General features: G+C 34.6%; 2 protein-coding genes across 2 annotated transcripts; both read left to right on the top strand.

Moving 5' to 3' along the window:
* Nucleotides 1-8,354: 8,354 nt before the first annotated feature.
* Nucleotides 8,355-9,107, top strand: LOC124943622. Its single transcript, XM_047484104.1, has 2 exons — nt 8,355-8,856; nt 8,962-9,107. The coding sequence occupies exons 1-2, from the start codon at nt 8,355-8,357 to the stop codon at nt 9,105-9,107; spliced, it is 648 nt and encodes a 215-aa protein (XP_047340060.1).
* A 9,160-nt stretch (nt 9,108-18,267) lies between these two features.
* LOC124919804 (U-box domain-containing protein 14) lies at nt 18,268-21,830 on the top strand. The gene is made up of 4 exons (XM_047460141.1): nt 18,268-18,696; nt 19,843-19,959; nt 20,066-20,482; nt 20,556-21,830. The coding sequence occupies exons 1-4, from the start codon at nt 18,415-18,417 to the stop codon at nt 21,627-21,629; spliced, it is 1,890 nt and encodes a 629-aa protein (XP_047316097.1). The 5' UTR covers nt 18,268-18,414; the 3' UTR covers nt 21,630-21,830.
* The last annotated feature ends 291 nt before the right edge of the window (nt 21,831-22,121 follow it).

Below are 22,121 nucleotides of genomic sequence, written 5' to 3'. Positions count from 1 at the left end.
CATGGAATTCTATGTTTAGACAACATATTAGCGAAATTTTAGCGCTAAGATCACACATGTTCATGAATCATTACTCATTCATACATTATACATACATTATACATATATATATAGAGAGAGAGATTACCTTCGTCTTCGTCTTCTTCGCAGGAATATCGTCGTCAGTCTGATTAGTACTGGATGAATATATATATCAAATAATTTCTGATGTGATCCGCCATTAACACTAAACCTTTTAAGGATTTGAATTTAATATTCTTCTTCTTATTATTCATTTATATATATATAATTAGTTTATAAAACATTTTTTATTTATTAAAGATCTAAGAATAGTAAAATATTATATATTTAATTATTTTTATTTGTTTGCTTATAAGTTTGGATTTGAATAATGATGAGCTGTAAATTATTATTTATAGATTTTAATGAAACAGTTTTCATCCTAAAAAATTTAACTTTTTTATATTTGGATATAAAATAGGAAACAATTTGAATAATTATCTATATAATAATATTTATATTATATAAATTAAAATAACAAGATAATTATAACATAATTAAAAGTTATACTATTCCTATCCCATTAGCCTACGGTATTCCAGAATCCAGCTAGATAATAATATTTACCAATTAAATTCATGTTTTTTTTGGTATTATTTTATTAATTATTGATTTTCACTTTTTCTTTAATTTTAATTTTAATTTTAATTGGTAATAATTATAATTATAATTTATAACACAGTAAAACAATCATAATGTTGATAAAATGATCCAATTTGAAAATTGTATTATGTATATCCCAATAAAAAATATTAAATTAAACCTATAAAAAAAAATATTTATATAAGATTAACTTGTATTTATCATGATTAAGAGATTTTTTTAAAATAATGATCTTAATTTTAGTTATTTATTAATTGTGATTTCTGTTTATATTTAATATAAATAATATTATTTAGATCATGATTTAATTAATTTTTGAATTATTATAAATATAATGTGATCCAGATTTTGAACCTATTCTGGTTTGCTAGTTGAGCAACTCCAAGTTATATTATTAAAAGTTCATTTAAAAGTTTAATTAAAATATTAATATTTTATTTTTTAATTAGATTCTTGATGTTTTAATGTTATCTTTATAAAAAAATTCTTCAATTAAAATATTTAATTTCTTAAACAAGATTTTTACATTTAATAAGATTCTTACATTTAAGGTACTCAATCTATTTAATTTTATAATTTAATTTAATTTAATTAATATCACATCATTAATTATTCATTTCATAAAATAATTTAAATGATTAAATTAAGTATACAAATATTTTAATTCTATTTGTATAATATTTAATTTTTTTTTTTGAAAAAAAACTTAGCACTATTTTATTAAAAATAGGGGGTCAAAATCAAAGTTAGACAATCTTTATCTTTGATTAAAGTATGACAAACCACGACCCTAGAGTATCTTGGAAACAACAAACAAATATTGCAGTAAAAAATAACAAAAGCAAATAAGACTTACAGTTTTAAAATTATGATTCTGGTGTGAACTTCCTTTTTACTACTCTTATTCTGCTTTAGAATCCCAATTTGCATTCTCAAAACACAATTTGTATTCCTCAAATTTCAACTATTATTCTCATACTCACTTATTTGACTCTAGACTTTACTATTCGTAATATTATTAAATACTAAAAAAAATACTTATACATCCCACTAAAATAATTAAACAACTTCTCACACCAATATTTTTTCATTAAGCTAAGAGTGGTACATTATTGAATAGTTTAATTCAAATTTTAAATAATTAATAACAGAAAATAATTAGCCTAACAATCCATACACTAAAATATTGTAATATCCATCAATTAACGGTCGGATCCTCTCCTCCAATCTCCTATATAAAGTCCCCCTTTTTATAAGTCTTATTATTTATGTCGGTCAGTTCTCTGTTTTATATATAAGTTTAATTATAATATATTTACAGAAAAAAGTTTTTGTATTTGTACAATTAGAGACATGTACTCATAAAAACTCATTTAAATAGATATCAAATTGATATAGGCTCATTTTGCCTTTATTATTAACTATAATTAATTTTTACTTTTTATTTATATATTTATTTATTAATATATTTTATCTTTTCTTTTTTCTCATTAATTAAACCATTTAAATTTATTTCATTCCTATTTTTATTTTATTTTCTTTTTTTTTTTATCAATTTTTATTTATTTTAATCCTTAAATTCTCACTTTTGAAGAAATTTTAACAATTTATTTATGAATTTTGTGTTTTACTTTAATATTTTTATGAAGGTTTCTTTCTTATTTAATTTAATATGAACAAAAATAAAATTAATAATTTTTTATTTAATTTTGATTCATGACTTATAGTAGTATAAGGAATATTATTTGGTATAATATTTGATTATTACTCTTTTGTTGTTTGATGAATAAGTTATTATTATCCAATTTTTGATTATTAATTTATTTATTTTCGTGTTAAAAGATTTTTATTTTTAAAATAATAAGTCATTGTTATATCAAATTATTGGGACTAAACAATTTTAAAATAATTTATAATCAATATTAATATAAGAAAAAAAGAAAAAGAAAAAGAAAAAAATATAAAGTTAAAATAATTAATAACGAAGGTGGAAAGAGTTCATTTGAAAAAGAAGGAGAGAGAAAATATATTAATATTTAATTAATAAATATATAAATTAAAAAATAAAAATTAACTATGGTTTATTAAAAAAAGGGATAAATTAGTATTTTTTTTATAGTATTTATATTTAAATGACAGTTTATTAGTATATAATTGATTTTTTTTATTAAAAAATAAATTTTCGTTTTTAAAGATAAGTATAATTTTACTTATTATTTGACTAAATTATTTTATTTATTATAAAAAAAATGTATACGTGTAGTATTTTATTTATTAATAAGAGAATTATATATATAAACAGGAATGCAGCAAAAGTAAAGAACCAATTACTGATATAAATTCTGAAGAAAATGCAGCAAAAAAATAGGGGGAAAATGAAGGAATATGGAATGTTGGGTATAATGAAAGAGCAAACCTCTTTGAACTTAAGAATCAAATCACAAAGCTACTAATGCATGCAAAGAAAGGAGAGATTGTGCTCAACAAATAAAAAATACAACAAACAACCGTCCAATTGAATATACATTATCTTCAAGATTTTTTTTTGGAAAAATGACTTAGCGTCATTTCATTAAAAATTCCCCAAAACGGGAAAAAACCACGAGTTTAAGAGATCATTCTAGATAGGCCTAGAATGATTTTGAAGTCGTAACATTCTGAATAAAAACTAAAAAGCTAAAAACGTAAATGAATTATCTGTTTACAATGCTTTCAATTCTAGTGAGTTTAAAAAACGGTAAACTCCGGTTCCTACAGATATTCCAGTTCTGCTCCGTGCTTGGAATTCCTCTCCACGTTCTCGCGAGGGCGCTGCAATCCGATACAATATCTTTCCATAACTCGTCAACGCTCCTACGGGTTCTGCCATATACCCTTGCATTCCGTTCTTGCCAAATGTTATACACCACTACTCAAAAGCCGCACTTGAACACGCTTGTTGCAAATCTATTTCCTTTGGCTTTGAGTAGTGCTGCTTCTTTGATTTCATTCCATTCGCTCGGGAAACTAATCAGCTCCAGGATTTTTATAGAATCTGTCCCAAAGCTCCGAAGCAATACAGCAGCTCCCGAATAGGTGATCTATGGTTTCTTCATTTCCTATGCATAGCATAGAAGACAGCTCGCGTCCGGGATGCTCATATACTTGCTGATACGATCACGAGTGCTGAGTCTTTCCCAGAAGGTGAGCCATAGGATGAACTGGTGTCGAGGGATAATCTTCGTTGACCATACAAGAGGAGCCCATTCTACTTTCTGCATTTTTTCCCAGATTACCTCCCATATTTTCTTCAATACCAGCTTTCCATTGTCCTCAGCTTTCCATTCATGAATATCCGGTCTATCGTGTAGTTGTATGTTACTTATATGATCAAGTATCCTCTTTTCTTCTGGAATTCTTCTCAAGAGCAAGTTCCAATTCCCGTCTTTGATGTCTCTGATTTTCGCTTTTGCGTAGTCCCTTATAATACGGGTATTTTGAAACTCCTCCTTGTCGATGATAGGCTAGTTTTCGAACCAAGGGTCGTGCCAGAATAGAGTATATTTCCCGTCCCCTAGTCGGATGTCATAAAGATCTGCAATATCGCTTCTTAGTTTAAGAATCTTTTTTAAAGACCAACTCATACCTTCATGAATTTTGCAGGTCTAGATGCTGGTTTCGTGTTTCATAAACCTCGTATGCAGCCATTTGATCCATAGTGACTCCTGATTGCGCTCCAAAGCCCACAGATGCTTGAAGGTTAGAGCCTTGTTCCACTCGATACAGTTCTTCAAGTCGATGCCTCCCTCATCCTTCGGTTTGCAGAGAGCGATCCATTTGACTTTCTTTCCTCCTCTTCCACTACTACCCCAGATAAAGTTTCTCATCAGCGTGTCGAGTTCCTTCATTACCTTCTTCGGAATGACCATTTTCTGCGCCCAGTAGCCAACTATGCCCATAACCACGGTTTTGATAAGTTCGATCCTCCCTGCATAAGAATGTTTTTTCGCTGCCCAGCCAGATATCGTGTTTTTTACCTTTTCAATCAGCGGCTTGTAGTGTGAGATCTCGACCTGCTTCGCAGTTAACGGAATTCCTAAGTACCTTATGGGAAAGATGCCTTCCTTGATGCCCATGATGTTGAATATGTCCTGCTTTGTTTCGTCCTTCACGTCTCCATAAAATGTCACACTTTTGCTTTCATTAATAGTTAAACCTGTTACCTCAGAAAAGAACGTTAGTGCAACCCTAATAGTTTTAATGGAATCAACGTCTGCGTGCACTAGAATGAACAAATTGTCAGCAAAGCATAAATGTGTTACCTCCTCTACCTCACAGAATGAGTGAAAGATGTATGGACGATTCTTTCGGAACATCGTGAAGATGCTCTCAAAGATCGCCATGATAGCTACGAAAAGGTAAGAAGAGAGGGGGTCCCATTGCCTTACCCCGTTTTCACCCTTGAAATAGCCTCCATGGACTCCATTGACGCTAACAACAAAGCAGGATGATGAAACGCATTGCATAATCCAATCGATAAAAATCATAGGAAAAGCATAAACAACTAGAAAGTCTCGAATGACTTCCCATCTAACAGAGTCGAAAGCTTTCTTGATATCTATTTTGAAAGCCACTCTCGGGGATATTTTCTTTTTCTCATAGCCTTTTAATAGGCTCTGCATGAGAAGAATATTATGTGAGATTGTCCTACTGGAGATGAATGCAGATTGATTAAGATTTATTATTTTTCCTATTACATTTTTAAAACGTTTAGAAATGATTTTTGAAATTATTTTATAAATCACATTGCAGTAGGAAATTGGTCTGAAATCTTGTACTTTCTCAGGTACCGCAGTTTTCGGGATCAAGGTTAGAACCGCTGTATTCCATTGCTTTAACATCTTCCTGTTTTTGAAAAACTCCAGAACCCTATCAGTAACATCTTTATCCACAACCGACCAATTGTCTTTGAAGAACTGTGCATTAAACCCATAAGGACCTGGACTTTTATTCCCATCAATACTAAACAGAACTTCTTTAACCTCAACCTTCATGACCACCCTTATCAACTCGCAACTATCTTCTGGAGAGATTTTCATATCAATAATCTGATACAAGGTATTCATGTGACTTTAATGCTGCTTTCTTGTACCCATAAGCTGCTTATAGAAATCGATAGCCAAATCTTGTACACTCTTTTGACCCTGAAAATATTCACCATCATCATTCTTCAGCCTGTACACATTGTTTCTCATGTTTCTAGCCTTGCATTTTCTGTAAAAGAAAGCTGTGTTTTTGTCACCCAACGAGAGCCAGCTCTGTCTTGATTTCTGTCTAACAAAATTCTCTTCAAGCAGACTCAGCTTCCTGAAGTTTTCAAGCGCATACCTTTCTGTTTCATTGAGTTGTTCATCACTATAATCCCTTAATAATTTTTTCTGAACCTCTTCCAGTTCTTCTCTAGCAGCTAGAACTCTATTGGAGATATTGCTGAACTTCTTCTTGTCAAAGCTTTGGAGATGATTCTTCAAGAGCTTAAGCTTCTCAGAAACCATGTACATGTTGGAACCTTGAATTCGTCATTATCCATCTAGAAATTGAAAATTTTAAAGGGCCTTTTGAACCTTTCTTCCTTTTCCCAAAACAATTTAATCGGGTAGTGATCAGATATACCCGGATTCATAACGTGAAGTTGACTTCTCGGAAATTGGTTAATCTAGTTCTTATTTACCAAACATCTGTCAATTCTACTTCTTCTAATTTTCTCATTCCCTCTCGTAGAAGACCAAGTGAAGAAGTTCCCAGAATTGGTAGGCTCGATACAACTCATATCTCTGATGCAACCATTAAAGTCAATCATATCCTGAGTTATTTTAGATCCTATGCTACGATCAGATTCGTTTCTGGTTACATTGTAATCACCGAGGACAGCTCAAGATTTATCACTACCGATCCAGTTTTCGAGACAATTCTAGAGGAGTCTTCTGTCAATACTTGAGTTGCTACCATAGACAATAGCAAGATTAAACACGATTCTTGTGATTCTATCTTTGACCTCCGCCAAGATTGCTTGTTTCGAAAAGAGAGTCCTTATCTCAGCAACTTTGTTATCCCAAATAACCCAGATTCTGCCTGTTTTGTCATTTGAGTTGTGAATGATTTCACAACTACTATCAATACACAACTTGCTAACCTTCTCAACGTTCCGACTTTTTATTTTTGTCTCAAGAATACCCATAACAGTGATCTTCTAGTTCTCAATGATCCTCTTGATTTTTTTGCATTTTAGAGGGTTATTGAGTCCCCTTATGTTCTATGTCACTATATTCATGAATGAATATAAGTGTTGGGTTCCTAAATTTCCAAACTATCCTGGACCTTTTCATCAGAGAAATCATAAGCATCACTTGCCTCGCTATCCTCAATGGCTACAGTTTGATTACATGAATTACTATTACCATTGAGTGGGGGTTGCTTCATGTAGATCCCATCTTCTCCCTTGATAGAGTTAGTGGCTTTTAGATCCATGATCTTTCTACTTTGTCTTCGATTTTCAGCTTGTTCTGTTTTAGTAGGTCTTTTCTGACTTTGAACCTTTTCTGCTTTAGTCGATTTTAATTCGCCCTACTTCAGAACTATGGCTCACTACCTTATTCAAGACCAAATTGTCTTCTTCTGCACTTAATATTTTGATTTCACAAAACCCAAGATTTCTCAATTCATTCTTAAGAGCTTCTTTATCAGGATTCTCATGTTCATTATCTCGAAAGGTGGCTCTAAGCCCAAGGATTAGGTCATTTCGAATTTTGATGACATTGTTTTTTCGGTTCCTACTTGCATTCCTAGAACTGTGAAGAGTGGACTCATGACCTATTGGAGTGCCTTTAGACCCAATTAAATGGTATCGCCTCTGGTGTTTGGATGCAAAAAAAACTATTATTAGTAGAGATGTTACTTTTGACGATTATTCAATGTTGAATAAGGTAACACCATACAAGATTGATTGTACTCCGCAACAGGTGGAGTTTGAGCAGATAAAGTTAAACTCAATACTTGTATCTCTTCTTCCTTATTAATTGATAGCCTTAGTGCTCGATATTAAAGATATGGAGGCTATTAAAGATAAGGATGCCCTTTTACATTCCAAGGAGACTAGAAAACATAAAGTCTCATTCATTCCTAAGGAAACGTCAACACCAACCAAGGGTCTGCCAATTATATATCATTAATGTTGTCATTTATTATTTTAATCTTTCAATGAATGTAATGTATATAAATAGTGTTGATGTAATATTTACGTACATAGAAAATATAATTTCCCTTCTATCTTCTCTAACTTGGTATCAGAGCAATCAACAGGGAAACCCTCTTACATCGATCCCCTTCTCAAATGGCTCAAAATAATGCATACTCTCTTCAACATACATCTATTATCAAACTTGACCAAAAGAACTTTGTTCTTTGGCGTTCTCAAGTTGTACCTGCTCTCAAAGGGTACGGATTCTCTCCCAGCTCCTATTAAAACCGCAGAAGCATCGACTTCCACTAAGCTTCAGGTCTGGGAACAACAAGATCAACGTTTGTTAAGCTGGCTCCTCGGAACACTATCTGAATCAGTGTTTGCACAGGTCGCAGGTGAAAACTGTATTTCATCTCAATACCTCTAGGAAACACTTGAGCGACGTTTCGCTACTCAATCCAAAGCTAGACTAATGCAGCTCCGTCTTCAACTTCAAACTATCAAAAAAGGAGAATCATCCATGGAGTCTTATCTCCAAGCTATTAAGGTCATAACTGATAACCTTGCGGCTGCCGGGCAGAAAGTTGTAGACGAAGATCTTATTCTCTACGTTCTTAGCGGCCTTGGACCCGAGTATGAATCCCTTCTAGTCGCAGTTACTACACGTCCAGATTCTATTAATGTCGACGATCTTTCTGGATTACTTCTCACATATGAAATCAGACTTGAGTCTCTCTATGCCAACTCGCCAACTGCTAATGTTGTATATAGCCGTCGTGGAACTTCAGCGACTACGAATCATAATGATAAAGGTGTATTTTCTCCCTCTTTTGGATCTGCTACTCGTCCATCGACACCAGGTGCCTCTTTTCACTCACAACAGAGTGCCTCTACTACATCTTCTATTTTAGGCCAGCCATCAAATTTCTTTAATTCAAGGACTGGCCCATCTCGCCCTCATCGTCCCTATCGTGGTCCTCAAAATCAAAATAGGCCTAAATGTCAAACATGTGGTCGTTTTGGACATCTCTCTAATATGTGTCGTTCTGGTTTAATTTGTCAACTTTGAAATATTCCAGGACATTCTGTAGGAACTTGTCGACGCAGATTCGACCATAATTTTTGTTCATCTTCCTCATCGGCAGCTATGATGGCAACTCCATCTATTGTATCTAACTCAGCTTGGTACCCAGATTCTGGAGCAACTGATCATTTGACCCGCTAACTTGGACAATCTCTCCATTCATTCTCCTTACAATGGTGAGCAACGAATTCTAGTTGGGAATGGAAATGGGCTAAATATTTCTAATATTGGACATTCGTCATTTACTGGTACGCACAGATCTATGCATCTGAAAAATATTTTGCATGTTCCCATGATTACGAAGAACTTGCTTAGTGTGGCTCGATTTACAGCCGACAATAATGTATTCTTTGAATTTTATCCAACCTTTTGTGTTGTGAAGGATCAGGTCACGAAGAAGGAAATTCTTCGAGGAACCTTGCATAATGGATTATATCGACTACTCAGTCCAAAGAGTGCACCCAAACAAGCATTTATTAGTTCTCGATCAACTGCATCAGTTTGGCACTCTCGATTGGGTCACCCGTCTCCTGCAACTTCTACTTATGTTATGTCTCATTTTAAGTTACCTTTATTGGGTAATATGCATACTGAATTTTGTGATGCTTGTCAATTTGGAAAAGCTCATAAACTTCCTTTTGTATCATCCAAAACGTGCTCTTCTGCACCTTTAGCACTTATTCACTCAGATGTTTGGGGACCTGCTCCAATTTTTTCCTCTAATGGTTTTCGGTACTTTGTTATTTTTATTGATGATTATAGTCGATTTACTTGGCTCTATCCGCTCAAACGCAAATCTGATGTGTTGACAGTATTTATTCAATTTAAAGCATTAGTTGAAAACCAATTCAGTAAAAAGATAAAAACTCTACAAACTGATGGGGGAGGCGAATATCGTACTTTTGGACATATTACCTCTCTTAATGGTATACATCATAGACTCACATGCCCTTATACAAGCGAGCAAAATGGGGTAGTCGAGCGAAAAATTCGTCATCTTACTGAAACATCTCTTACTCTACTTGCTCATGCATCTATGCCCCTTTATTTTTGGGATGAAGCCTTCTCCACAGGTACGTATCTTATCAATCGATTACCTACTCCTGTCTTGGGTAATCGATCTCCCTATGAAGTATTGTTCAATCAAACTCCTAATTACAACTTTTTGCGCACTTTTGGATGTCATTGTTATCCTCTTATTCGAGCTTACAACAAGCACAAACTTGACTTTCGATCCCAAAAGTGCTTATTTTTGGGCTATAGTCTCTCACATAAAGGTTATCGATGTTTTCACATCCCCACGGGACGCATGTTTATTTCACGCCATGTCATTTTTGATGAAACCACATTTCCTTATAACTCATCATCTCCCCCACAAAACCCACAGCCTATATATACATCACCAACAACAAATCCTCATTCTTTATTACCCATCACATCTACTATCCCTAGTCCACCTGAACACACTAGTCCACCTGAAACCACATCACCCTCTTCATCACATCCACCTTCACCTAACCCAAGCGGTTCACCCACTTCATCATCTCCACCTTCACCTAACCCAAGCGGTTCACCCTCTTCATCACATCCACCTTCACCTAACCCAAGCAGTTCACCCTCTACTTCAAATGTTTCATCACCCACTCCATATTCTTCACCACCTACTACCCCATAACCCATCATCAATCAACGTCATACTCCAATTCTCAAAGCCCCTGCTTGCTCCAATCATCCTATGTGCACTCGTGCCAAGTCCCGTCTCCCTTTTTCTTCCGCCCTTCTCACAGCCATCACCCCTGAGCCGACATGCTTCTCCTCTACCAATAAAGATCCCTCTTGGCGTTTAGCCATGACCTCCGAATATAATGCTCTTATTTAGAATCAAACATGGTCTCTAGTTCCTCCTAACTCTGGACAAAATATTGTGGGTTGCAAATGGGTTTACAAACTCAAACGAAAAGCGGATGGCTCAATTGAGCGTCATAAAGCTCATCTTGTGGCGAAAGGCTTTCATCAACAACTTGGTGTTGACTATGTTGAGACTTTTAGTTCAGTTATTAAGCCAACAACCATAAGGACCATTCTTGCACTTGATGTGTCCCGAATTGGCCTATTCACCAACTTGATGTTAGCAACGCATTTCTTCATGGAAAATTACACAATGAGGTATATATGACTCAACCTCCTGGTTTTGTTCATCCTGAATTCCCTAATCACGTGTGTCAGCTCCATAAAGCCCTATAGGTCTAAAACAAGCACCTCGTGAATGGTACTCTACGCTACGATCCTCACTCTTGTCGCTTGGATTCTTTGAAGCTAAGTCTGACTCCTCCTTATTCCTCTATCATACATCTACAATCACTGCATATATCCTTGTGTACGTAGATGACATTATCTTTACGGGAAACTCAGCCTCACATATGTCTACAATCATTTCTCGCCTATAAGACCACTTCCCACTTAAAGACCTTGGACAACTCCATTATTTTCTCGGTGTTGAAGCTTCTCGCTCATCTGATGGGCTCTTTCTGAGTCAGTCACAATATATTCAGGACCTTCTTATTAAGGCTGACATGCAATACTCCAAACCACTTAATTCTCCCGTCTCTACTGGTTCTTCACTTTCTAGATATGATGGTGATCCTCTTTCTGATCCCTTCTTATACAGAAGTATTGTGGGAGCTCTACAATATTTAACTCTCACTCGTCCCGAATTAACATTTGCGGTCAATCGTGCTTGTCAATTCATGCACGCTCTAACATCCACCCATTGGGTTGTAGTCAAACGTATATTACGATATCTTCGTCATACTCCACACCATGGGCTTGTCTTTCGTCCATCGGCATCCCTCACCCTTGAGGCCTATTCTGATGCTGATTGGGCAGGTTGTCCTGATGATCGTCGATCCACTACAGGATATTGTATCTTTCTAGGTGATAACCTTGTCTCGTGGAACTCCAAAAAGCAACATGTTGTTGCTCGATCAAGTACTGAATCTGAATTTCGAGCCTTAGCTCATGCCACTGCCGAACTTTACTAGCTTCAATCTCTTTTGAGTGAATTACGAATTTCATCAATCCATCCACCGACTTTGTGGTGTGATAATATCGGCGCAACATTTCTCTCTACAAATCAAGTGTTTCACGCTCGTACAAAACATATTGAGATTGATTTCCACTTTGTTAGGGAGAAAGTGGCTCAAAAATCTTTACTTATTCAGTATGTCCCGACTCATGATCAAATTGTTGACATATTTACAAAAGGATTGTCATCACCTCGGTTCATTTTTCTCCGTGACAAGCTCACGGTGTGTGCCTCCCCGTTTCGCTTGCGGGGGGTATTAAAGATATGGAGGCTATTAAAGATAAGGATGCCCTTTTACATTCCAAGGAGACTAGAAAACATAAAGTCTCATTCATTCCTAAGGAAACGTCAACACCAACCAAGGGTCTGCCAATTATATATCATTAATGTTGTCATTTATTATTTTAATCTTTCAATGAATGTAATGTATATAAATAGTGTTGATGTAATATTTACGTACATAGAAAATATAATTTCTCTTCTATCATTATTCTATCTTCTCTAACTCTCGGAGACGTAGGTAACATTTTGGCCGAACTCCGTTATCAAATTATGTTAGTGTGTTCTTTCGTTTGTTTCTTCTTATTGTTTCTGTCAGAGTTTTTCCCAACAGAACGAAATATTCGATTAGGTAAAAGCCTTACTAAACAGATGCTAGTTAAATTGGCGAATCAAAGTAGCGATGAGAATACCTTGGAAGATGTCATGTGCTTACGATATCCCAACTTGTTAATCGACTAGGGCCAAAAGAGAAGACGTTCGGTTCGATTTCTTCGAGGTTGTCGAAATGCTGGAGGAGTGACTCTTGATACAGACAAAAATCTGAAGGCTGGTATTGTGGAAGAGAAGAAGCCACCTGGAAATTAAAAGTTGTTAAGATTAGGACATCTGTTAGTCCAAAATATTAATTAAGTCCTTTATGTTTCTTATGTTTTTCAGCCAATTTGTTAAGCCTTGTCACCACCTGTTATTTCCTAACAAAATTCTGTTAGAATATTCAGACCTTCCAGATAAAAGGATCTGAATATTCTAAATTGTTCACTTACGTAATTTAGAATTGAAGAGCAATAGCTCAACAACTTTCTTCTCATCTTCTTCTTGGTATCATCTCTTCTCTCATCTCCTTCCCTAATTTACCTTGAAAACCCTAACTATTCTCTTTGTTGTATCAGGGTTGTAGATGATTTCCTTAGATATGAAAGTTGATATGAAATGGCAATTACAGTGAGTATAAAGACAAAGAAAATGAAGATAGAGAAACACAAGTTGTTAATCAGTTTGATTAAGTGTTGCCCAATTGAATATGTTGTGAGCTGGATGATTCTCCCATTTTTATAGTATGAGTGAAAATTGCATATATGATAAACTCTCAAAGTATAGAATCATTAAGTTCATTAGGATAGGATCCACTTACCTAGTCCGATGAACTCCTTAACGACAAGGAAGGAAGATGCATATAACACTTAAAACAGTGATTCTGCCCAAATTTGATTCCCAAAACAAAGTAATTTCATTATAAAAATTTAAGGATTACAGCAAATTAGTTAAGCTAGATAAGTAAAATTTCGATAAAGTTGATATTCCAAAAAACGAGATTCTATAAATTTATATCACAAAGAAGCAGGAAGAGTGAATTTCAAATGAAGCGTCGCCCTAAGTGTGGGGAAAGCGGCTTCCTTCGCCTACAGAGCCCGCTTTGTTGCCATTGCAAAGCCCTCAACAACTTACTCCGAAATGGGCTCGATAGCTGCAAAAATCAAGGTCGGCTGGTTCCGGGCATCCGATAAGACTGAAATGGGGCTTGTGTCATTTTCCATATAGGTGGAAGGCTTCCCTGTACTCAAAGTGAATTGTCTAACTTCTCTTCCCTTTTTTCTTTGTTTTATTGTCTATCTTGTAATCATTCGATTCCGTCCTACTCCTACTCCTCCTTCTCCCTATTGATAGGATCGTCGTTGGTCCTTTTTCTGATTTCTCCATCTTTTCTTGATATATGATAATATCGGTGATGTCTTTGAAGGATGCAAGCAAAGAACCACTACCACAGCTAAACTAAGGGGAGGCCTTTTTTTACTTAAAAAACAATGTTTCTTTGGCCGTGTGGAACATTATTAGCATTATGTCATTCCTACAAGTGATGCGTACCAACAATTCTTAATTGTTTTCCCCTACTTGATGTCTCTCCTCTTCTTCATCACCCACATGAGGAGAGAACAAGAGAGACATACTATTTTTCAAGGTGATAAGTTCAAGGGAATTTGCTTAACCCTAACACATAATGAATCAACCGCCAAATTTGTACAAGTCCTTCCTTGACTCTGGAGAGATTAAACAACGTCCATGGTGGTGGTTACAGTCTTCCTTCTAGCGTGCTCAGTGTAGGTCACAGCATCGCAAATCACATTCTCTAGAAAGATCTTTAGAATACCGCGAGTCTCCTCATAGATCAAACTATTATTCCCTTCACTATTCTATGACCAAGTCGATGAATATCATGCTTCGTAGTATTTGGATGTTATAAAGGAGAACTTTTCGGTGACGATTAACCTCCCTTTCCCAAGCCCTTGCTGCCATTGTTTAAATTTGTATTGTTGTTTTAGGTGACAAATATATCATGTTCTCTACCTCATTCTTTGGGATAAAATATTTGATTACCGAAAAAATTGTCTTCTTTTTTGTTTTTTTTGTTATCTTCTTCAAGGTTTTCTAGGATCTTCGACAAATTGTTATAGACATTGTTGATTATGAGAAGTCATTTAATTTAATTTTACTTAGTTTTGTTATTTAATTATAAGGTCAATTTGAAATAAGAATTTTGGCTATAAAATTAATATATATATATATATATATATATATATATATATATATATATATATATATATATATATAATACAGGTATATATGATTTGATAAGCACAACTGGACTACATTTTAAACACCGTTAGAGATTTATGCTAAGTTAAATAAATTTGACATTTTTTTACGAGTTAGTATGCATAAATATAATTTTACAACTTAATAAATAAATTTGACACCTCCATCTAACTTTATAAATAAAATTGACATTCTTCCAAAAAAAAAAAAAAAATGCATATAATCTTCTTCTTTTTACTTTCTAACACTTTCCTCCATTTCTCTCACTTCTTGCAAACTCACCAAATTTTTATTTCTTTCATCATTTCTGCTATGTTTGCAATAAGCTTGACATTCATCTTTCTCCTCAACCTTTCTTCAACAGTTCCAGAAATATCTCATTTTATTTCCTCATAAATATTTCGATCTATGACTATCGGACCTTCATAAGATAAATTTTTTTCTATCTTTTCAAACTTAGTTTTTTTATAAAAAAAATCATGTTCAGCGCCTATGAATTGCATGTTCAACACCAATGAATTCCATGTTCAACACCTTTTTTCAGTTTTTTTTTTCAAATTTTATTTCTTGTTCAGTGTCAATGAACTATATGTTTAGCGCCAATAAACTTCATATTCAGCGTCAATGAACTCCATGTTCAACACATTTTTCAATTAAAAACTTATAGGCTTTTTCAAATTTTTTTCATTTTCAACGCCAATGAACTCCATGTTTAACACTCATGGCCATATTTTTACAAGGCTGTATTCTCTTAACTTTTCAATTTCAAAGAATGAAGAAGACTTGAGCAGTTTCGATATGATATATCCGAATAGATAAAAAGAAGAAGATGAGTGGCGATTGGAGGAAGGGAATCTAACGTTGAAGGAGACTGTTGTTGATGGAGAAATAGTTAAATGAGTTAAGGAGAAGAGTAGAGTTTCTTGAGAAATACGGCCACGTTGACAATGGTTAGACACCACTAGGTAGCTAGTGATGATTGAAACCATATCTCTAATATATATATTTCTTGCTTTGATATAGTGAAATAAAATAAAATATTAATATCTGAGTTGATTCTTCGTCGTCTTTTGTTCATGAAATTTAGAAATATCTTTTCTTGGAAAGAGAGAAGATGAAGAGGCGTGTGTCGGTAAGGAATTTTTTTCTTTTCTCTCTTACACATTTGATAGGATACGTCGGATTCGTGACATTGCTTTCGTTGACTATATCGTTGTCCCCTTTGTTGTTCTAAATAAAATTGTTATCATTCTAACATTAATTTATTTAATTTTCTCTTTTTATTTTTTCCCTATTCTAAAAGAAAGTTATGATCAAACCCAAAGATTAATAAAGGAAAAATTATAACCTTATCCCCAAAAGAGTAACAATTCCTGTGAGATTTAAAGGGAAAATTTATGACTGCAATCAAAATGTTGGTCTTGAAGTTTGAAGCGCTCATTTTTTATATAGTTTATGTTATATTGAAAACAACTTTGTATTATAATTAATAAATATAATTAGTTGGTTAAATGCTTATTTTTTTTAATTCTTTTAGGTGGTCTTAAGAGGCTTCCTAGCTCGTCTCACCTAGTGGCGGAATCATGATCAAATTTAAACAAATTTAAACATGGGCTCAAAAATACTTATATATTATAATATATATATATATATATATTTTTTTTTTAATTATAAAAAAATTATATAAAAAATAATACAAGAAGTAACGATAATAAAAATATAAAATTATGTACATATCAATAGAATAATTATTTTCTTAAACTTAAACTACTATCACTAGTACTAAGTTGGGGACGTACACGGTACAAACAAGATGAGATAATTGTGTTCTACAAGTGTTCATTTACTCGTCATGTCCACGAAAAGGCAAACCTTGCATCAAAAGAAAGCATGTAACATCTAAAGATGTCGTTAATCGAGTAAGATATGCAACCTCCATTACGTGCCCTTGTGCTTGTAGCAAATGTGAAACACTTTGTCGTTGATTTTGAAAAGCCTCAAGTTGTGTTCTTGCATCATTATGAACACTAGTTACACCACCAACATGTGCATTAAATATTTAAATTGCTTTTCTCTAACTTCTTATTCCTGAATTAGTAAATGCCTCATCTCTAACTCGACATCCTCTATGAGAGTATGTAAAGAGATGGCACCAAAAATTAAAAGCAGCATCTTTCGATATGTTATCCTCTAACCATGAAAACTTTTAAACCATACATCTTGAAAACCCCTACACACTTTATCAAATTTTTTTTGAGGATAACTATGACCAAATGGTTGACAATTGATAATGAATTAACTAGGTTACAGTTTATGTGTTTATTATATTATGTCTTTTCTAACCTAACTAATGATTTAGTATCTTTAACATAATTTGTGAGAGCCTTACATTTTTTGAAAAAGAAATGTAACATGATTCAATTGCAGTTTTTTTTTTGTGAAAGACGACGTAACATCAATTAATTAAAAAGGCACAAAAAGAAAAAATGAGTTACATGAGTTTAAAGGAAATCGGAGTAAAAACAAACTGAATGAAGAATAATAATGAAAAATGAGAGATAACAAATGACAAATGAGAATCGTGAATTAAAGTGCAATAAAATCAATGGTGAAAGTGAATTTCTCGTAATCGATGTTCCAATTTTGACAGATTAACCAATTATTCTCGCATGTGGGAATACATCTCCACGTTCGGATGAGGGAGTTGTCGTCTTTGATGATATTGTTCCAGACTATATCCACTAAGAGCCTTATTGGAACACTATTTAATATTGGCATCTATATGAAAGCCATATGAAATGTTGTTACCCGCGTGACAGGCAGGAATACTTACCCTATACTACAACGACTTAATTCTAAATAATTTAACATATTATATTATTTCTATCTGTCTATTTAAAACCTATCATTTTCTTTCTATCTTACTACTAATCAATCCAGGAGTCAGCCGATGCACCTTTCTCGGTTTGGTTCCGCTACTAGTCTCACCTAGAGCTGCCCTGAACGCGATGCATAATCTTTTTATAATCTAAATGTCATTACACTGTTACATCGTAAATTAATTAAAACATTATAACACGATTATAACACGATGTAAAATTTGAATAATTTGAATTGAGTTTTATGATCACATGTTGTTTAAGGAAAATAAAAAATAATATTTAGAAAAAGGATTAGTCACATAATTTATATGTATATTATATTTGGTCTATTTTCTTCTCCTCTATATCTTTCTTGGAAATGGACTTTTACCCGACCGGGTCCGTCTATCTGTATTGAACCGGCATGGAGAATTGCCATCATCATCTTCGTCATCAGTTCATCAGAGAAATTTGACAATATAAATAATATTCATCTACTCCACCATACCTCAATTCCAAATATCTTTCCTTTCCTTAGCCGTCTCTCTACAAAGTCTCCGATCTCTGAATATTCATCTTCAATCCCCGTTTTGACCGCCGTTTAACGCTTTCATTTGGTTTTCTCTACATGGATTCATCATCAGAGGATTCAAAGGATGAACTGATCAAACGTATAGCTGCAGATATTATAGATATTTCTGGATTTCCAGAGTGCAGAAGCTGTTCAAGGAGGTTGTATAATGATTTGGTTCGAAGAGTGAAGTTGTTGAGCCCTTTGTTTGAGGAACTAATGGATTCTGATCAAGACCTTGGAGATGAAGAGATTCAAGGACTTGAATGTTTGAGAGATACTCTCAATTCAACTAAGGATCTACTCCGATCAATTAACGACGGCAGTAAGCTCTTTCAGGTATTTATTTATATTCTTTCGTTTTGTTTCATTTCTCCTTATTGATGTTGCTTTTCCTCGAATCAGACTCTAGTAGTATGAGTAATTTCGGAATTTAGCTAGTCATCATTCCCAGGCAATTGTGTGTCAACCTGTTCTGTGCTTTAATTTGGGAGAATGATCAAGATTAGCTTAAGGAGATATGCGAGTATTAGGGTTTACAGGTTTACATTAAAGTCTATGTTGTATTACTCATAATGGTAGAACCGCCAAAAAGGACTTACATTCCCTTCTACTGAAGTCGGTATTTGAGGGAGGGATGAAGACGACAGTTCTTATAATGTTAAAGTAAAGCGACTTCTATCAATTGAAAAGTAAAAGAACTGGTAGATAGAAGAAAAATGGGGAAGAATATCATGTCAGATAACCTCTAGAATGGAGAATATAATCAAATCTCAATTTTCTTCTATAGAATCTCAGCCTCTTCTTCCATGAATCAAAATCAACTTGAGAACACTCATATGGTGACTGAAAAGTAGCCATTTTCCGTTATACTTTTTATCTAAAATGTGTTCATGCTGATACATTAAATCCTAAGGAATCTTTATTCCACTCCTTTGACATTGTTCAGTTTATAGTTTGTGATTTTGTGTATCTAATTCTACAACTTTCTATCATTAAACATTCAGTTAGTATTGAAATAGTAATTTTTGTCATTTTGGATTTTCATTTTTGGTTGATTTTTTTTCATTTTGCTACAACTAAACATATATTAGGAAGGCTGAAATAAAGTGTTACAAGTAGAATACGGGGATATTACAAACATCAATAATTCATTATCCCCAAACACATAGAATGCCTTACCCATTCACAGAGTTCTTGAGCAGGATTTACAAACTGTTCAATAAAAGAACAAGATTACTTTGTCTTCCCCATATGCAACCATCATGCATGTAATAGACCAAACAACTATAGTGAGTTGCTAATAATTGAGAACTAAATTGAACTACCAATTCATGTTTGTGTTCTTTCATATTTGAAGCTTTCTTCCTTCTTCCAAGCTTTTTTGGATCATTGCTTGGCATTCGCAGTTCATAACAATTATTATTAATTCAAGCTCTAATTGTTTTTGTAAAAAACTTGTGGGTGTTTCTCTTTTCATCGCAGGCACTGCAAATAGAGAGAGTTGTAGATGAGTTCCATAATGTTACAACTCGAATTGAGGAGGCACTTACCCATATACTGTATGATAGACTTGATATTTCAGAGGAGGTCAGAGAACAGGTACTTTTTCGGATCAAATCTTTATGAACAAATATTTTGGATATCACTTAGTTCTTCAATTGATAATCAGATTTTCAATAATAAGCACATGGTTATTCAATAATAGGTTGAACTTGTTCATGCTCAATTCAAAAGAGCTAAAGGAGCAATGGATACCCCTGATTTACAACTGGCTATGGATCTTAAAATAGCTGGGAAAGAAACAGACAGTGATAGTGCAGTTGTTAGAAGGCTTTCAGAAAAGCTGTATCTCAAGACTATAAACGATGTAAAGAGAGAATCACTGGCCATCCATGATTTGGTGATCTCATCTGGTGGTGCTCCAGAGCAAAGCCTTGAGATGATGTCGTTTCTACTGAAGAAGATAAAGGATTATGTGGTGGGGAGAGCTTCAAATTCTAACTCAATGGAGGGAGATGAAAAGGGCGTGATTAAACACAGATCCCCAATAATTCCAGATGATTTCAGATGCCCGATCTCTCTTGAGCTAATGAAAGACCCTGTTATTGTATCTACTGGACAGGTATATACTAACAACTTCTTTAATAGATATAAGTGAGCAAGTGTTATTTGATCCATGATATGACTGATTGCAGACATACGAAAGATCATGCATTCAAAAATGGTTAGACGCCGGACACAAGACATGTCCTAAGACTCAACAAACTCTATTACATACAGCTCTAACGCCCAATTACGTTCTCAAGAGCTTGATTTCTTTATGGTGCGAAAGCAACGGTGTCGAGCTTCCGAAGAATAGTAATAATCAAGGAAGTTGCGCCAAAAAATCAGGAGGAAGAGGTTTGGATTGCGATAGAGGGGCTATCGATGTCTTGATTCACAAACTCGCGGATAACTCAAATCCAGAACAGCAAAGAGCAGCTGCTGGAGAGCTTCGTTTATTAGCCAAACGAAACGCAGACAACCGGGTTTGTATTGCGGATGCAGGAGCCATACCTCTTTTAGTGGAACTCCTAGCCTCTCCGGATTCTCGAACCCAAGAACATTCAGTAACGGCCCTTTTAAACCTGTCGATAAACGACGCGAACAAGGGGGCGATTGTAAATTCGGGGGCAATCTCGGACATAGTAGACGTGTTGAAAAAGGGAAGCATGGAGGCGAGAGAGAACGCGGCGGCAACCCTTTTCAGCTTATCGGTAGTGGACGAGAACAAAGTGGCGATTGGAGCTGCGGGGGCAATTCCTGCTCTGATCGAGTTGCTATGCGAGGGAACTCCGAGGGGAAAGAAAGACGCAGCTACGGCGATATTTAATCTTTCGATTTATCAGGGAAACAAGGTTCGGGCAGTTCGTGCAGGGATTGTGGTTCCTCTGATGGGGTTGCTTAAGGACGCAGGTAGTGGGATGGTGGATGAGGCGTTGGCGATACTTGCGATATTGGCGAACCATCAAGAGGGGAAAAGCGCGATCAGTCAGGCGGAGCCGATTGGGGTATTGGTTGAAGTTATAAGGACTGGTTCTCCGCGGAATAGGGAGAATGCGGCGGCGATATTGTGGTCTTTGTTGTGTATGGGAGATGAAAGTTGTTTGGTTGAAGCTAGAGATGTTGGGGCAGAGGAAGCTTTGAAAGAACTATGTGAAAATGGAACGGATAGGGCCAAGAGGAAAGCGGTTAGCATTCTTGAACTTATTCTGAGAGTTGTTGATTAGCTTAAGCTTAGCTATAGTTGATTGGTCAATCTATCTATTAGCAATAGCAATAATTTACAACTTTTGAGATACTAAGATGATAGTATGATGAAGATAAGGGTGTCTATTGTTTGGTTTTAGTTGGTGTGAGTGTTTGATTGTCTGTTTGTGTATATCATAAGAATGAATGAATGAATGCATTATTATAATTAAGTTTCACTAAAGTTCATCATAGTCTCATAGATAAATTCTCTCTTGAAGACCAAATTCTATACCCTGTCAGGATATGTAAAGGAATAGAGTTGTTCGCTAGTTATTTGAATCGGTAAAGTGTTTGTTCGTCGTTAGCTCGAGCTTTTAAATATTCGTTTAAAAGCTTGTGCTTGTTCGTTAGCCGGAGCTTTTAGATATTTGTTTAAAGCTTGACAATCTAAATGATTGAAGCTAGAGCTTTTGGATATTCGGCTTTTCAGTTCGCGAACATGTTCGTTTTGAGGCTCGTAACAATGTTTG

Source organism: Impatiens glandulifera, chromosome 1 (genome assembly GCF_907164915.1).
Source record: "Impatiens glandulifera chromosome 1, dImpGla2.1, whole genome shotgun sequence".
In the NCBI taxonomy this organism is placed as follows: domain Eukaryota; kingdom Viridiplantae; phylum Streptophyta; class Magnoliopsida; order Ericales; family Balsaminaceae; genus Impatiens; species Impatiens glandulifera.
This window is presented reverse-complemented; position numbering and strand designations above follow the sequence as displayed.

Coding starts and splice junctions, on each gene's coding strand:
- LOC124919804 (XM_047460141.1), top strand. CDS start 18,415: ATGGATTCATCATCAGAGGATTCAAAGGATGAACTGATCAAACGTATA. Junction 18,697..19,842: donor ACGGCAGTAAGCTCTTTCAG/GTATTTATTTAT, acceptor TTTTCATCGCAG/GCACTGCAAATAGAGAGAGT. Junction 19,960..20,065: donor CAGAGGAGGTCAGAGAACAG/GTACTTTTTCGG, acceptor ATTCAATAATAG/GTTGAACTTGTTCATGCTCA.
- LOC124943622 (XM_047484104.1), top strand. CDS start 8,355: ATGCAGCTCCGTCTTCAACTTCAAACTATCAAAAAAGGAGAATCATCC. Junction 8,857..8,961: donor CCCTCATCGTCCCTATCGTG/GTCCTCAAAATC, acceptor GAAATATTCCAG/GACATTCTGTAGGAACTTGT.